Source organism: Mesoplodon densirostris, chromosome 11 (genome assembly GCF_025265405.1).
Source record: "Mesoplodon densirostris isolate mMesDen1 chromosome 11, mMesDen1 primary haplotype, whole genome shotgun sequence".
Classification (NCBI taxonomy): Eukaryota; Metazoa; Chordata; class Mammalia; order Artiodactyla; family Ziphiidae; genus Mesoplodon; species Mesoplodon densirostris.
Window position 1 is genome coordinate 67,288,003 of NC_082671.1, and position 15,735 is coordinate 67,303,737.

Here is a 15,735-nt window from a genome sequence, read left to right on the forward strand (position 1 = left end):
CCTGGCTAAGAGTGGCCCCACCTGGTCCCACTCCAGCAGGCAGGAGGGCGGGGTGGGTGGTGGCCCCGCCCGGTTTCCTCCCCACGGGGCAGCAGAGGCCAGACTCAGTCCCAGCGGGGTAGGCAGACAGGCATGGGCTTTGGCAGCATGAAGCGAGGGGTGAGGGACCTGAGGGGCAGAGACAGGCCAGCCACCCCGCAGTGCCTGCAGACCCAGTGCTTCGACCCGCTGGTTCGCAAATGTGTGGCCTGCAGTCTCCTCCGGACGACAGAGCCTAGACCGGGTAAGAGTTGAGCCGCGCTGATTGACTGGCACGCAGGGCGGCCCTGAAAGGGGAGGGAGGGTTCTGCCAGGAGGCCCCCGCCCTACCAGAGTCGCAGGCATGACCCCCACCTGTCCCAGGACATAGGGGGGCATCGCGTTAACGGGCGAGGAGGGGGGCCTGTGGGCTGGGGCCTGGATGGGGACCAGCCATCGCCGCGTGGCCCTCACGGCCCCCTCTCTCCCCCTCCCCCTGCCCTGCCCCGTCCGGCTGTCCCTCCCCTCCGCGGCCCAGCCTCGCCTCCCTCCAACCCTCCCCCTCCACGCTCGTCTCTCCCCTCTGCCCCGTGCTCTGCCTGCCCGTCCCCTCCAGCAGGCGGCCCGAGCAGCCTGGCGCCCGGGACGGCGCTGCAGCCGCAGGAGTCGGTGGGCCCGGGGGCCACCGCCGAGGCCGAGGCCGCGCTGCCGCTCCCGGCGCTGCTCTTCGGTGCCCCCGCGCTGCTGGGCCTGGCGCTGGCCCTGGTCCTGCTGGGCCTGGTGAGCTGGAGGCGCCGACGGCGGCGGCCCGGTGCGGCGGCTGCCCCAGAGGCTCTGGAGGCCCCAGACGGAGACCAGGATGGTAAGTTCCGCGTCTAGGGGAACCGAGAGGGCTGGGGGCCGTCGGAGGGGAGACATGGCCCTTGAGGGGCAGGGGCAGGGTAAAGGCGTGGGGGAGGTCTGAAGCGGAGGCAGGGCTCTAGGGGGTGATGCTGACAGAGGGGGCAAAGAGTGCGCTCTGAGGATCTCAGGCTGAGCAGGGAGAAATAGTCCTGTCCCAGACCCCGGTCCAGGCGAGGGACACAGCTCTGGCGTCCCAGACTCGTGTGAGGAAGAGACACAAGGCTGGGGAGCCCGGTCGAGGGAGGGGGTCTGTCCTGCCCTCTCTCTCTGGACAGCCAGACTGGTTCCCATCCCTCCTCTCCCTCTCCCATTTTGCCAGCGCTCTCAGCACTTCCTGTCCTGAGGGCTGATCATGTGCCACCCTCCCCAATCCCGACAGTGGGGCTTCATCAACTGACTTCTCTCTCATAAGTCAGAGGGCTGTTCCTCCAGGGAGGCTTCCGGAACAGGGATGGGGGAAGGCTGTGACCCAATCCTGACCCTGCATTCCCCTCCCACCTCCCCAGAGCCCCTGGACAGTGACAACATCCTCTCCCTGGGAACCCTGGATGCCACAGCTCCCACCTGGCTTCCGCCCAGTGAAGACCCAGCTACCACCCCACCTGCCCACAGCGTCCCTGTGCCAGCCACAGAGCTGGGTTCCACTGAGCTGGTGACCACTAAGACGGCTGGCCCCGAGCAACCGTAGCGACGGAGGGGGCAGGAGGTGGTCCCTGCCCTTCCTGTGGGCCATCAGCCAGGAGCTTGGAGATTGAATTCGGTTCTTCACCCCAGCTCTCACCCGTCCCTTTTCTGGGAGCCATGCTGCTCCCCGGCTAACCCTGCAGAACCACAGGCACCGCAGACCACAGGGTTCAGATTGCATGGCATCGTATGGCATGTTAGCATTTGGCTTAAAATCATACCATCTATGGCAGCCCTCAAAGGTCGTGGCTGAGCTCTGTGCTTTCGAGCGGTTGGTGTACTCTGTAGGAGGGTTTTTTTAAGCATGGGGAAGCCACCATAAACCAGAATGAATCTAGGAAAGTGATCAAGTGGGTGGATACTTAATTTGTAGCTGGGTGTTGTATTTTTTTAATACTTGCTCTCAGAGCTGTCCCGCTTTTAAACTGATACAAATGGAAGCAATGAGTAACCAACTGACCTGTTTTCTCTGGGATTTAGTACAAGATGATTTTAAGAAATAGCCTGAATTGTGCTGATTCTTCGGTATCTGTGTCCTAGGGTCACCCCTGAGCTTGGCCCAATCTGCTAGGACCTATGATGCCATTTTCACCCTGGTGGCAGCTTCCAGAGCCCCAGGCTGTAGCCCTCCCTTTCCTTGGGAGGAAGCCCTCTCTTCCCTTGGGAGGAAGTCTACAGCCTCTGGAGCTGGACTGCAGATTCACACTGAAGGCACACTGACAGGCATCTCCATCAGAGACCACCTGGAATCCCAGCTGTCTCCAGGGCACACTGGGCTGTACACAGGGCAGGGCCCAGGACCTGCAAGAGACTCCTTTGTTAGGAGGCCAGGGCAGGCCTCTGGCCTTGAACCAGCTGGACCTGATGTCCCTTGAGCGTCCTTCTCTTTGTGGCCTGTCCTCCCCAAGTGCTTGGGTCACTTGGCCGCTCTGTGCCAGCCCCTGTGGTTACCCACCACCCCAGTGGAACTGTTCCTCTGACAGTGGTGCCCCTTGCCCTGGGGCCTGGAGCTGAGACCCTCTCTTCCAGTTCTGGACCATCCTGTGCACTCAGTCAGCCGCTGACTCTCCTGCCGACCCTCCTACACAGGGACACAGGGTTAGAACCTCCTGACCTGGACTCCACCCTGGACAGTGTCCTTGGAATTTGTCACAGCTTAGCACCCTGGGAAGGGGCGATGGACTGGGAATCAGCAGATGGGATTCTGAGTACCATTTTGTCCCACTTGTAGGTTCTTGACCATGTTCTTTTTTTGTTGTTTTTTCTTTGCCATGCTGAGCAGCTTATGAGATCTTAGTTCCCTAACCAGGGATTGAGCCCAGGCCCTCGGCAGTGAGAGCTAGGAGTCCAAACCACTGGACCGCCAGGGAATTCCCATCTTGACCATGTTCTGTTCCATGCATCAGTTGCCTTCTGCCCATCAGAGCTGCCCAGCAGACACCTGTCTTTCCTGCCCACCCCTTTCCCAGCTCAGAAGATAGTCAGCGGCCAGCAGTATTTGGAGCCCCAGAACCTGGACTACCACATCTAAGTCTCTTCCTCTTCCTCCCAAACCCGTCTCAGATGCCCCCTCCCTGCCCCCAGGCCACCAGGTGGCTGAGGTGAGGTCAGTGTGCGGGCATAGGCAGGAGGGTGGGGAGCAGGCCCAGAATGGGCCCAGCTTTCCACTTCCCTCCATCTCCGGGTTGGGGGAGTCTGAGCTGTTCTCGGCCATCCGTCTCACCCCACCTTTTCTACCAGAGCCAGGGGGTGGACCCTGGAGGCGAAACAAGTGTGTGAACACCCCTGGGGTCCAGACACGCAAACCTCTGGCACCAACGTGTCCCCAGTGAACCCCTAGTCCAGTCTCAGTTTCCTTTTCTGAAAAATGGTGGTGGGGCGTTGGAGGCAAAGTTGTCCTCGTGGCCTGTGGCCCTCCGAGTAGGACTGGGAAGGCAACGTAGAGGGTCCTCACTCCCCCACCCCCATTTTACAGGTAAGGAAACTGAGTCTCTTTCCCAGAAGGAGAGTCATTGCTTTAAAAAGGCCTTGACCTTTTTTAAGACCCCTGTTGGTCAAATTGCTTTCCTGAAAATCTGGACCAGTTCACATCCATGAGCAGGAATGATATGGCGCATTTTGCAGATAGGGAAGAAGAGGCCCAGAGAGGTGAAGGGATCTGGCCCAAGATACAATAAGCAGCGGTGGAGCTGGGCTACACCCGGGCGCTTACCTGTCCAGAAATTCCCTGGCCCATGTGCTCTCCTGGGGAGCAGCAGACTCCAGGCGTTGACTCCAGGCTTTACTCCTTGTTTCTATCACTACTCAAAGATTTCCCTCCCCAACTGGTCTCTTTCTGCAGTAAGAGGGATCCACGATAGACTGGGAGAGCTGCTTGTTGGGATGGGAACTGAGGGAAGTAGGTCGCCTCCCACTAGCCTGTTTCTGGACAGTTTTTTCCTGATGGAGGGTCAGGTGTCCCCGAGGTCCCCAGGGCCCCACGGGGCAGGGGGGCGGGGTTGGCTGAAGTCTCAGTTCCTCCTGGGGCTTCCTGCAGGCACTTCTCACTTCCTGCCCTGGCAGCCCTAGCTCCCGGCTCAGGCTGGGGGTGGGGAGGCCCAGCTGGTGAGGCCAGGGAGGAAGGACATGACCCCTAACCTCCCTCTGTCTCAGGAAGGATGGCCCCACATGGCCCTTGCCTTTAGAAGCTGTGGCATCTCTTTGGGCCTATCTCCCATATTCAAAACGGAGCCTGGGGACCAACCAGTTGTCCAAGATTAAAGAGGTCATGTGGAAAGTATGGTCTCCACCTCAGAAGTGCCTCTACTTCCTTCCCTGGAATGCAGACACCTTTCTGCCCAGGGCCCCCAACCCTTAGAAATTCCCTCTGGGAAGTGAGTTTCCCAGAGCTGGCCTGAGGCTCTGGTCTCAGGAGTTACCACTCCCATCGCTCATCTATTTACTGCACCGTTGATCACACCAGATCCCAGCACGCCTGCTTTGTGCCAGGACCATTCTGGTCAGTGCCCGGAGGTCAGCCTCAGACCCTGCCATTAGGTCCTATTCCAGTGGGAGAGACAGAGCTGGACACAATGACAGGACAGGGTGATCCCCGCCAGAGCCAGGGAATGCCCCAAGCGGGGGAGTGACTAATTTTTTTATATATATATAAATTTATTTATTTATTTATTTATTTATTTATTTATTTATTTATTTATTTATTTTTGGCTGCATTGGGTCTTCGTTGCTGCACGCGGGCTTTCTCTAGTTGCGGCGAGCGGGGGCTACTCCTTCTTGCAGTGCGCGGGCTTCTCATTGCGGTGGCTTCTCGTTGTGAAGCACGGGCTCTAGGTGCATGGGCTTCAGTAGTTGTGGCACATGGGCTCAGTAGTTGTGGCTCACGGGCTCTAGAGCGCAGGCTCAGTAGTTGTGGTGCAGGGGCTTAGTTGCTCTGCGGCATGTGGGATGTTCCCGGACCAGGGCTCGTACCCGTGTCCCCTGCAGGGAGATTCTTAACTACGGCACCACTGGAGAAGTCCCAGGGAGGGGGGGTGACTAACTTAGCATTTAGAGTGCTTTGGAGAGTAGGAGGTATGCCCTGAGTTCTGTGGAGTTTTCCTGCTGGAACAGAGCAGAGAAAGGGCATTCTTAGCCCAAGGAACTGTGTGCAAAGGTGCAGAGAAGAGGGGGCAGGAGGAGGGGCTGAAGACTTGGGCACTGTGGCCCCTGAGTGCCAGGTGAGGCTGTCAGAACCTTCCCTGTGATTCTGCCCCATGGCACACAGGGGCACCCACCTCAGGGTACCCAGTGCTCCTCCAGCCCCATCATTTGGTCTCACCCTTTCTGTCACCTCTGAGAGGCCACCAGACCCCTCTGGCCCTTCTCTGGGCACAAGGTGGGAGCTCACTCCACTTTGCTCTATTGGTGGTGGCTCAGGCCAAATTCTCCCTCACCCAGAACAGAAATCTGACCTCTCTCCAATCTGAGCCAGCTCCCCAGCTGCCTGATCCTGACCTGGGGGTGGGGAAGGGGGGGTTGGGGGGTAGGAACCACTGACCAAGGTCACATGGAGAGTCGAGGAGAAGCCAGGAGGACACCCATGCCTGTGTTCCAGCCCATGCTCTTTCGGGGACTCTGCAGGGGTCCCGGGGCCCAGCGGGCCTCTGAGCATCTCCTCACTCCCCTGAGCTGCAGAGACTCTGAGGACCAGCCCCGGGCATCCTGCATGGATCTAGGATGGTGCCAGCGACTCCAGGGCAGGTGAAAGTCTATCTCGGCGGCTCCTGCGGTCAGCGAGACGGGTGGCACTTTGACCGCCAGCCTTCAGGCACCGGAAGGCAGGCCTGTGGGATGGGGAGGGTGGGGCCAGGGCTATAGGCGCGGCGAGGGCGGGGTCAGGAGAGGTGGGGCTGAGGAACCCTGAGCCTCCAGGTAGCAGGAAAGGGGCGGGGTCAGGAGCATGTGGAAGGGGAGGGTTCAAGGCCCACCCGCAGGGAAAAAGGGAGGCCACAAATGAGCGGAGACATCGAGACCAACTATAGCCTCTCTAAACTCTGGACCACCGCGCTCACGCGGGGTCCCCATCCTCAAGCGAGGCCCGAGGACCGCGGCCCGAGCCAGGAGGGGTCCAAATGCAGGGCACGGCCCCGACTCTGGGGAGAGGTGGCCTCCCCCACTCCGTCCCCCGCCCTCCGGCTCCGGGCTCGGAGCTGACCTCGGAGGTGTGTCCTAGGAATGGGCAGGCTAGTGGGTCAGGGAGCACCTGTCCCGGGTGGAGGCGCTGTATGGCCTCTGCCGAGCACAGTCCTCTCTGGGTCTGTTGCCGCGCTATGGTCTTGGTGGGCAGCTCCGGATATGCACCTTCATTGGGTGATGCGGAATTAAGAAGGGAAGCTGAGCTCCAGTTCCCAGCACCACCACCCCGAACCCCCGCTCCCTCGCGACCTCAGGAGCCCGGGGGTCCCCTCCCTCCCACAGGCAGCTGGAGCCTGAGTCACGAGCTGCCTCTCATGGAGACAAAGGAGCCTCGGGCCCTCCCCTCCAGAACCCCCTCCCGGTACTGGCTTCGCATCTGCACTAGCAGGGAGTACATAGTCCCCTAGAAACTCTGCTTCTTGTGTAACCCTCCACCATGGACAAAATAGAAGCAGGATGGGCTTAGGAATGAGGCCTTTGAGGCTTGTGGATGGCACCAACAGTGGCAATCACAATCTTCTCAGCACCGCTGTGGCGGGGGCTCCCAAAAGGCTGCATGTTCCTGGATGTTTTTCATCCAGAGACCCATTGGCTTCTCCCTGCAGCCCTGCCAAAGAGGAGCTAGCAGCCCATCTTGCAGATGAGAAAACTGAGGCCTAGAAAGGTCGACTGGTCTTACTAGAGCAGGAATTCTAACCCACATTAGTCTGGTTACAAAATGAAGAATAAATAGGAGCTCTCAGTGTGAGGGGCTGGAAAGGCCTTCCAGGAAGAAACAACCTGTTGGAAGGCCTGGGGGCTTATGGAGGAGTTGTCGTGTCAGGCGTTAGTCAGGCACTGGGTGTGCTGCCAGTGGGTAGGAACACTTGCCTGGCCTCTGGGCTGGGGTCCTCCAGCTGCTCTCTCTGTTTGTACTAAACTGGCCAGAAGGTAGGTTTGGGGCTCACAGTGCAGGTTCCAGGCCATACCCCAGCCCTTCCAGGCTGTGTGCCAGTCACAGCAAGTCATTTCTTCTCCCTGGGTCTTGGGTTTCTCTCTAGGAGGGCTGGGCAGACTGGTGACCTACCACCTAAAATCAGGACACTGAGGCCCAGGACAGGTTTTCCTTAATGTCCACAACCTCTCCTCTCAGGACCCTGAGCCCTGCCCAGCCAGAGCTGGACACCAGGCGAGAACTCAACAGTGAGGGAAGAACACGTATTCAAAGGCATATCCACACTGACATACACATGTACACACGTGTCCACATGCAGGGAAGGCTCTCATAGCCGTGCCAGCACCAGACATGCACACTCTCACTCACATTCGTGAGCACACTCCGACACCCGCACACTCCAGCTGCCAGCTTTCGGAGCTGGGGGCGGGGCGGGTTCCCTTCATGAACAGAGACACGGCTCCTCTGCCCGCCACATGGGGCTCGCTGCAGATGCCAGGGGTTATTTTAAGCCTGGATCAATGGGTGATTTTTGGTGACACAGGCTTGGGGACAGCAGGCAGTGGAGATGAGGGGCTGGTGCTCTGGTGCCTTGCTTTGGAGAGAGACCCCAGGGTCCAGGGAGGGCAGCCTGGGCAAAGGGATCCCCCCTTAGCTGGACTGCCCCCTCTCTAGATCCCCTTGCCCAGCACATGGGCAAGTCAGCTGAATGAATGGCCAGACCCCAGGGCTCAGCCAGTTAGCTGTGGTCTGTCTTTGCATTTGCCCTCTCCTGCTTCCCCCACTGCAAGGCTATGTGTTCACATGGAGAGGGCATGGAGTGCCTGGCACAGACCTGGTAGATGTGGGCATCTGTTGTTCCTGGCTGACCACTGAACAAGACTGAGATGGGGAGGATGGATGTGGGGAGGAGTTGGAGGTTGGACATCAATCCCTTGGGGGCACAGTGGAGGGGGCAGCTAAAAGCCAGCTCCTTCATTGGATAAATGGAGATATATATAGATATATATCTATATCTCCTGATTGCAGTCAACTTGGGGTGGAAGCTGAGCAGAGCACCCAGTGATGCCAGGACAGTGGGGGCAAGAGAGGGGCCCAGGGAGGAAAGCACTGCCAGACTTGTTCTGGGCCCAGTAGGGTGATCCTACCTGGGAAGAAGCCACAGTCCCAGGGGGCAGTGACAAGCCTCTTTAAACCTAGTGCCCAGCAATAGGGTGGGAAAGCAGGGGAGAAACAGTCACCTTCCAAGACCCAGTAACACAGAGGACTGCTTGGCAGTGTGTGACGGGGGCACTGATACAAACTGGACAGTTTGTGCCATGGTTTCCATGTCTAGGAATACCAGCTAAGAAAGCAGAAAAGGATGCACCAGAAAATATAGTTATAATATATAAATAAACAGAATAATAATATGAAAGTTTGACAGCAAAAAGAAAACTAAAAACCAGTTACAAAACAGTATGTAAAGGATCAGTTGTCCCTGGTGATGGGATTAAGGCAATTTCATTTTATCCCTTTGCTCATCTATTTTCTTTTCTCTCTAAAATGGTAATAAAGTCTTTTAATGGGGTAGGGTCTTCTGGGCTGGGCACGTTCGTGGGGGGAGGGGGGAGGAGCAGGCTGTCTCTGGCCAGGGCACAAGGAATCACGCTGATGGGGGAGGGCATTACAGGGAGGTCACCCGCCTTCCCGTTTTAGCCCTGAAATTAGCCTGTCAGCCCCTCATCTCATCAGCAGAAAACTTGATCCTCCTTTAAATGTAAATCCTTCTCCCTCTTCCTCCCTCCACCTCCTCCATTTTTATAAGCTGATCCCAGTTGCTGAGTGAAGAGAGGATGCAAGGGGGAGCAGGAAGGACCCTAGGAGCCCAAATTCTTTATCTGAAACTAGAGACTAGAGTCACTTCACTTCATTCATTCAGCAAATACGGCAGAGGCCTGCGCTGTGTGGGAACACCGGGGAAGTGGCCCATGCAGCCCTTGCCCTCCTGATGCTCCCATCTAGACAGTGGGAGGCCCCGTATTGATCCATGCCCCCCAGAACGGGCAGTTTTTGATGTTAAAATGAGAAACAGGCAGAGAAAAGCAAGGCACCCGGGCTCGGGTCATATTCTCCAATTAAAACCAACTTCAAAAACACAACCGAGTAGTGCTCCGAGTAGGTTCCATACCTGCCCCTCACCCTCTTCCCCCGGGCTTGAGAAAGGACCTGAGCATCCTGTGGGGACCAGGGAAAAGGGTCTGCCCATGGCTCTGCCCCCAGGCGACGCCCTGCTGTCCTCATCCAAGGCAGGGGCTAAACCAATCTCCTCCCTTTCACACCTGGGGTGGCGCAGAGATCCCAGGAGGGCGCCGACCAGGCCAGGTCCATCGCCCATAGGCGTGGGGTCACCCCAGGACCCCAGTCCGGCGCCTGAGAAGTTCTTGGACCAGGGTGTGCGTCCCGGGGTTAAAGCTCCTCCCTAGGTGGCGCGGAGGGGACCCATACTTGGCCCTCTGCTGCGGCTCTGCTGGGAGTTTCCTTCCCATTTAACATTCCCTGCCTCAAGTCACACCTCTGTCTCGATCGGAACTGATGGAGCGGACGGGAAGGAAGGCGGGTGGGCAGCAACGACTCTCTGGGGCTGCTGGGTCCCTTCAGTCCCCGCACCTGTGAACAGAAGCGCTCCCGCGGCGGGCGTAATGTCCGAAGTAACAGTTCCGCGAGCCTTGAGCTGAACCCTCTGGAGCGCCAGTTCCAGGGAATGTTTGGGGGAGGCCTTCGGGGAGGGTCCCTGGTGGGGCACCCAGGCTGTGCGGGCCCTGCCGCGCCCCCTCCCTCCCGTCGCCTCGGCCGCGCTCCTCCCCGGCTCTGCCTCCCTCCCGCCTGCCCCCCTTCCCCCCGCTCTCTCCCTCCCCCGCCCGCCCGAGGCCGCGCGGAGCCGGAGCCGCAGCCAGAGCGCGGGCAGCGCGGAGCGGGCGGCGGGAAGGCAGCCGTGCCCGGCGGCCCGCCGCCCCCGCTAGGCCCCAGATCCGCACACCCGCCGGGCCGCGGAGAGGCCGGGACCGAGCGCAGGCGAGGACCCGCCGCCCTGCCCGGGAGGAGTCCCAGGGCGCGGACTGGCTGGCTCGGGTCCGAGGTGAGGCTCGGCGCAGGACGCGCCCACCGGAGGCGCGGCGCCGCGAGCCCACCCGGGTCTGGGGTCCTCTCAGGAGGCTGACGACCGAGGAGGTGTCCGCCGGGAGCCAGCGCCAGGACGGCAGGGCGGGCTTGATCCCTGCGGGCGCGGGCGAGCGGGCCCGGAGCGCGGCGCGCCGCCATGCGCCGGGTGCTGTAGCCGAAGGCGCGGGCCCGATGGAGCGGGCCTGGGCGCGGGGGCTGCGCGGAGGCCGCGGCCCGCCGGCGCTCGGGCTCGCGCTCGGGCTGGCTCTGCTGCTGGCGCGGCCGCCGTCGGGCGGCGCGGGGTCCCCCGAGGAGCAGGAACCGGCAGCGCCTGGCACGGCGGCCCCGGCCGGGGGCGACCGCTGCCGCGGCTACTACGACGTGATGGGGCAGTGGGACCCGCCCTTCAACTGCAGCTCGGGCGCCTACAACTTCTGCTGCGGCACGTGCGGCTACCGCTTCTGCTGCCACGACGGGCCGCGGCGCCTTGACCAGAGCCGCTGCTCCAACTACGACACGCCGGCCTGGGTTCAGACTGGCCGGCCTCCCGCGCGTGCCCGCGACACCACGGTGCCCCGGGACCCGGGCCGCGAACGCAGCCACACGGTCGTCTACGCGGTGTGCGGCGTCGCCGCCCTGTTCGTGCTGGCCGGCATCGGGGCGCGCCTGGGCCTGGAGAGGGCGCACAGCCCGCGCGCGCGGCGCACCGTGACCAGGTGAGAGCGCGCCGGCCGGGGCCCGGGATCCCCTCCCAGCCTAGGGACAGGTGGCCTGCCAGGTGGGCGCCCCCTCGCGATCCTTCATCCTTCCCGCCCTTCTCCGAAACTCTGGTCCTCTCAGCAGCCCCCTCCTCCAGGTTTTCCCTCCCTGCTCTGTCTCCAGGTTTCTCTCTCCCCCCACCCCCACTTCACGGAGGGAGACAGCTGATACCGCTTTGGATCCGCGCCTAGGGGAGGGGACCTGGGGCCCGAGCCCCACTAGGGCAGGGTGGAGGCGTGGGACCCCAGGGAAGGGACATTTTCTATAGCTCTCTTGGCTCTCCCCCCACTTTCCCTCCCTCCTCCCCTTCCACCCCGCATAGCTGTGACTCAGGCCTGACCTTATTTCCCCAGGGTTTTTAGAAGGCCTCCCCACTCACCCCACTCAGCGCCCCAGGCAGGGTCAGGGTATCCCCCTGTGTAGAAGCGGACCTGAAGTGTGTATGTGGCGGGGTACGATTTGTTTTTGGTGAGGCCTAGACAGGTGTTAGCTGAGTTCTGAGTTTCATGTGAAGTGGGGGCCACAGGACCCAGGTTCTCTTCCTCAGCTGGGATAGGGGCTCTGGGATTCTGTGTCCTGACCCTGGAAGCCTCACCCATGCCCCCCCTGCCCCCGAGACACTCACATGCCCCCAGACAACCCCCTATCCTGGGCCCTGCACCCTCCTCACTTGCTCACCCAGGTCCCTGCTTCCTTGGATGTGTGGGCCGCTGACATGGTGTACGACAGGCTGCTATTTAGTAGTGACAGTGGAGAGAGGCCCCCATGCCTGGGTGGGCTAGGTGTGGATGCTTCCCCACTCCTAGACCTCAAGGGCAAGAGGGCTTCCTTGGCACTGCACGGCATCCCTTGTCCCCCAGACCACTTAGTCCACCAGCTCCAAGACAGCTGTAGGGCAGAGCTGGGCCTGGAACCCTGGCCTCAGCTACTGTGCTGCATCCGTGATGTGCAATGTGGTGGCTCTCAGCCTGGGTCCTGGATGCTTCAGAAGCAGAGCCTGGACTTCCTGAGCTTGGAGCCTTATGCTGGGTGAGGGGGAGAGGACAGGGCCTGTTCTTGACCAGAGTGGGGCAGCAGGAACTGAGGGCCATGATGGTATAGTGGGGGTGGTTGGGGAAGCCTAGTGACTCATTCACTGGAACCCACTTCATCCTCAGGGGACCGGGAAACAGGTCTAGTAATGCTTCAGGAAGAGCTGGACCACCCCTGATGTGCTGTGAGGCCCAGGCCAGTGCCTTCCTCTTTCTGGGCTTTAGGGTCCTGTGTGCCCTGACTCCTGCTTCTTATCTGGAGAGACCTGGAGTCTAACTTGAGTTCGTGTGTGGGTATGCTCTGAACCCCTGCCCTCCCCTCAAGTCGCACCCTTAATTCTGCTGTGTTGAGGTTGATGGTCAGGGAAGGCTTCTCAGAGGGTTTGGTGAGGAGTCGGAGTCTGTCTTTGGAGAAAGTTTTTGCAAAGGTTCAGAGGCATGAAAATTGCTCAGGTGTTTGGGAGGGCTGGTTGGTGACGGCTTGCTCAGAGATGAGACCACAGGTGTGGGCAGCTGAGGAGTGGGCAGGGCATGAAGGTCAACTCAGGCAGGCACTAGGAGACTTTCAGACCCTGCCACATTGCAGGCAAACTGCGCCCACCCCAGGTGTCCCACCTCCAGTGTGCTTCTTCATGAATCAGTCATCTGAGGCCCCAGCTCCAGGAGGGAGAGACCAAGCTAGGAGAAAATCATGGGTTCTGGGCTCTGAAGGCAGCTGGGCTGAAGGCTGGGTCTGGCTGTCTGTGGGGAAGGCTCAGTCGGATTCCGTCACAGCTGGGTGGGGGCTGGGTGTCCTGGTAGCCAGGGAGGCGGCTGCCCAAGGTCACACAGCCTTTGGTGCGGGGCTGCCACTGCAGGCTCTCCTGGTTCCTACTTCCCCTCATTCGTCTGTCCTCCGTGCTTGTGCTGGCAGCTCTGTCCCAGAACTCAGCAGAAGCCCCTGCTGCAGGAGGGGCGTTAGGTAGGTGGGTAGAAAGGCTTCCTGGTAGAGGAAGTGTTCTGGTGGGGTTTGAAGAATGAGTAGGAGTTTTCCCGGAGGAGATAGAGGAAAGTAATTGATGCCAGAGGGAGTGGCACAAACAAAGTCCAAGAGCCTGATACACTCACAGAGATTGTGTTGGGAGAGGAGGCTCAACATGGAGGGTCTTGGGGAGTGGACTCCAGAAAGGGGAGGAGGGGAGCCTTTGGAAAATAAGGTGGCCCTGGTGACCCCATTGGTTTCCTGACCTACTCTGAGAACTGGCCATGTGGAGGCTACAGGTCGTGCCTGGGAGGGGAAACTGGATGTATGAGGTCAATCACAGGAGAGAAGGGAGGCCAGAGGGGTTGAAAGAGCTGCCCAGGGCCACACAGTGAGAAGCGATGGCCGGGGCTGGCCTTTGATAGACCAGACCTGGCTGATGGGGAAGCAGGAGGCGTGGAGGGCTGCTTGTCACCACTCTTTCCCCGCAGGACACTGACAGAACTTCTGAAGCAGCCTGGCCCCCAGGAGCCACTGCCTCCACCTCTGGACCCACCTCTGGGTAGCTGTGTCCAGGTGCAGATGGGCGATGGCCTCCCCCGGGGCTCCCTCCACAAGAGCACAGGTGTGTAGACTAGTGGGAGGGCGTTTGTTGATCTACAGAGCCGAGCCACCCTTGTCTGAGGAGGGCCTGGGAGCAGGGGAAGGGGTGTGCTGAGGCTGTGAGCTGTTTCCCAAGAAGTGAGCCGCCTGCCTCTGCAGGTGTGTGAGTGGGCAGTGGGCAAGCTAGTCAGCTCCTCTTGTTGGCCAGGGTCCCTCGACGGGTCCTGCAACGTCTAGCCTCAGGGACTCTGTGAGGAAGGTTCTAGATTCGGGGATCCCCAGCTCAGGCTCTGGGGTCTGCCTGGTTCTAGGCTCTGGCTCAGTGCCCTGGGGTCCGACTGGCCCAAGTCTGTGGCCTCCTGTGGGCCTCTTCCTTCAGGCTGGTGCCTCCCTCTTGGACTCCTGCTGGTGAGGCAGGCTTGACAGCACCTCCCCTCCCCCCAGCATGGGTTCCAATCCTCAAACATTCTCTTCATCTCTGGGAGAAGCAGGTCCTGGGCCTCAGTGCCAGGCTCAAATGGAACATGCTGGCAAGTCTTTGGTTAGATGAGCGCCCGCTCAGGGCTGGCTGCTGTTACTCCCGTTATTCTGAGCCAGGCCCTGTCCCAGGCACTGGAGAGTCTGTCTTCAAGAGTCAGGCTCTGCTCTCAGCCTCGAAGGCGTAAGTTCCTAAGTCATCTCACAAGCTCTCATTGAATCGTAGCTGGGGGGTGGGCTGCGAAGAGGTGGTAGCCCAGGGGCAGGGTGACCTCCGGTCAGCGGGCCGAGTCTCATCTCCTCCCTCCCCCATCCAGACAAGAAACGCCCCATCAACGTGCCCCTGGCTTCAGCGACAGCGGGCCCCCCGCGGACCCCGCGGCTGCAGGGCGGCGGCAGCCTGACGAGGCAGCCGGACTACGCCAAGTACGCCACCCTCAAGGCAGCCGCGCTCAAGGCCGCAGGTGAGTGGCCAGGTTTGTGCCCAGAGCGCCGGGCCAAGTTCCCAGCTTCCGCATCGCGCCTACGCCAATCGGCTGCCACGCCTCGGCTGTACCCCACCCCCGATCAGGCCGCCTGTCCGGGACCCCGTCGCCGAATCTGGAGTCCCGGGCCTAGGAAGCCCTAGTCGCCATCGGCCTGTCCCCGCCCTACCCCTCCCCGGTGGGGCTGAGACCCAGGACCCTGCGGACTGTCCCAGCCTGGAGGCGCTGAGGCCCCGCCCCCGGGGCCTGACCACGCCCCGACCCACGCCCATCTGTCCCCGCAGAGGCCTCCCCGCGGGACTTCTACCAGCGTTTTCCCGCGACTGAAGCTGCCGCGCCGACCCTCCCGGCGCGAGCCCGGAGGCCCCCCGAGGACTTGCCTGCACTGCTCGACGCCTGCCCCTGGGCCCCGCCGCCCTACGCGCCCCCCGCCGGCCCCACCCCATCGGGCCACTACAAGGCCTGGACGGCCAGCCGCCCGGCCCAGCCCGCCCCCCGCGGCCACCTGGCAGCTCATACCTCCTCAGCGCCCCGGAGGCCCGGCGACGCACCCCGGCGCCAGTTCAGCGTGGAGAAGCTGCCCGAGGCCTTCAGCCCGCAGCCCCCTGGCCTTTATGGCCGCGCCAGCCGCGGACCTCGGCACCTGAGCACCAACAGCAAAGCCGAGGTCACCGTGTGAAGAAGGGGCCGCTGTTTCTGAGGCACCGCATCGCCAGGAGCCGTCTTCTGCCTGGGGGACTCGCCATGGGCTTGATCGGGGGGCCCAGGCTACCGGAAGGAGGGGTGCTGGCCATGAAGGCCAGCCCTTCTGCCTGCCCACTGGACTGGGAGCCTCGGAGCCTGCAGGGCTAAGAGGCCCACTTGGGTAAAGCCAGTGGTTCCGTCCTGGGGTCCTTAGGGCCCGGGTTCCTTGTGTAAATAAACCCTTTTCTGTGACTACCACCCCTGAGAATAAAGGAGCCCCAGCTTGGCTCTGCGAGGCGCTGATGGCGGAGGCACTGGTCATTGACGGGACAGACGGCAGTGCCAGCAGAGGGCACAGCATGTGCAATAGCAGAGGACTGC

General features: G+C 61.0%; 2 protein-coding genes across 2 annotated transcripts; both read left to right on the top strand.

Moving 5' to 3' along the window:
* The first annotated feature begins 132 nt into the window (after nt 1–132).
* On the top strand, nt 133–1,609 carry TNFRSF13C (TNF receptor superfamily member 13C). The gene is made up of 3 exons (XM_060114260.1): nt 133–283; nt 557–880; nt 1,428–1,609. Exons 1-3 carry the CDS (start codon nt 133–135, stop codon nt 1,607–1,609), a joined length of 657 nt encoding a protein of 218 aa, XP_059970243.1.
* An 8,937-nt stretch (nt 1,610–10,546) lies between these two features.
* On the top strand, nt 10,547–15,719 carry SHISA8 (shisa family member 8). The gene is made up of 4 exons (XM_060113861.1): nt 10,547–11,070; nt 13,597–13,730; nt 14,503–14,649; nt 14,955–15,719. The coding sequence occupies exons 1-4, from the start codon at nt 10,547–10,549 to the stop codon at nt 15,347–15,349; spliced, it is 1,200 nt and encodes a 399-aa protein (XP_059969844.1). The 3' UTR covers nt 15,350–15,719.
* The last annotated feature ends 16 nt before the right edge of the window (nt 15,720–15,735 follow it).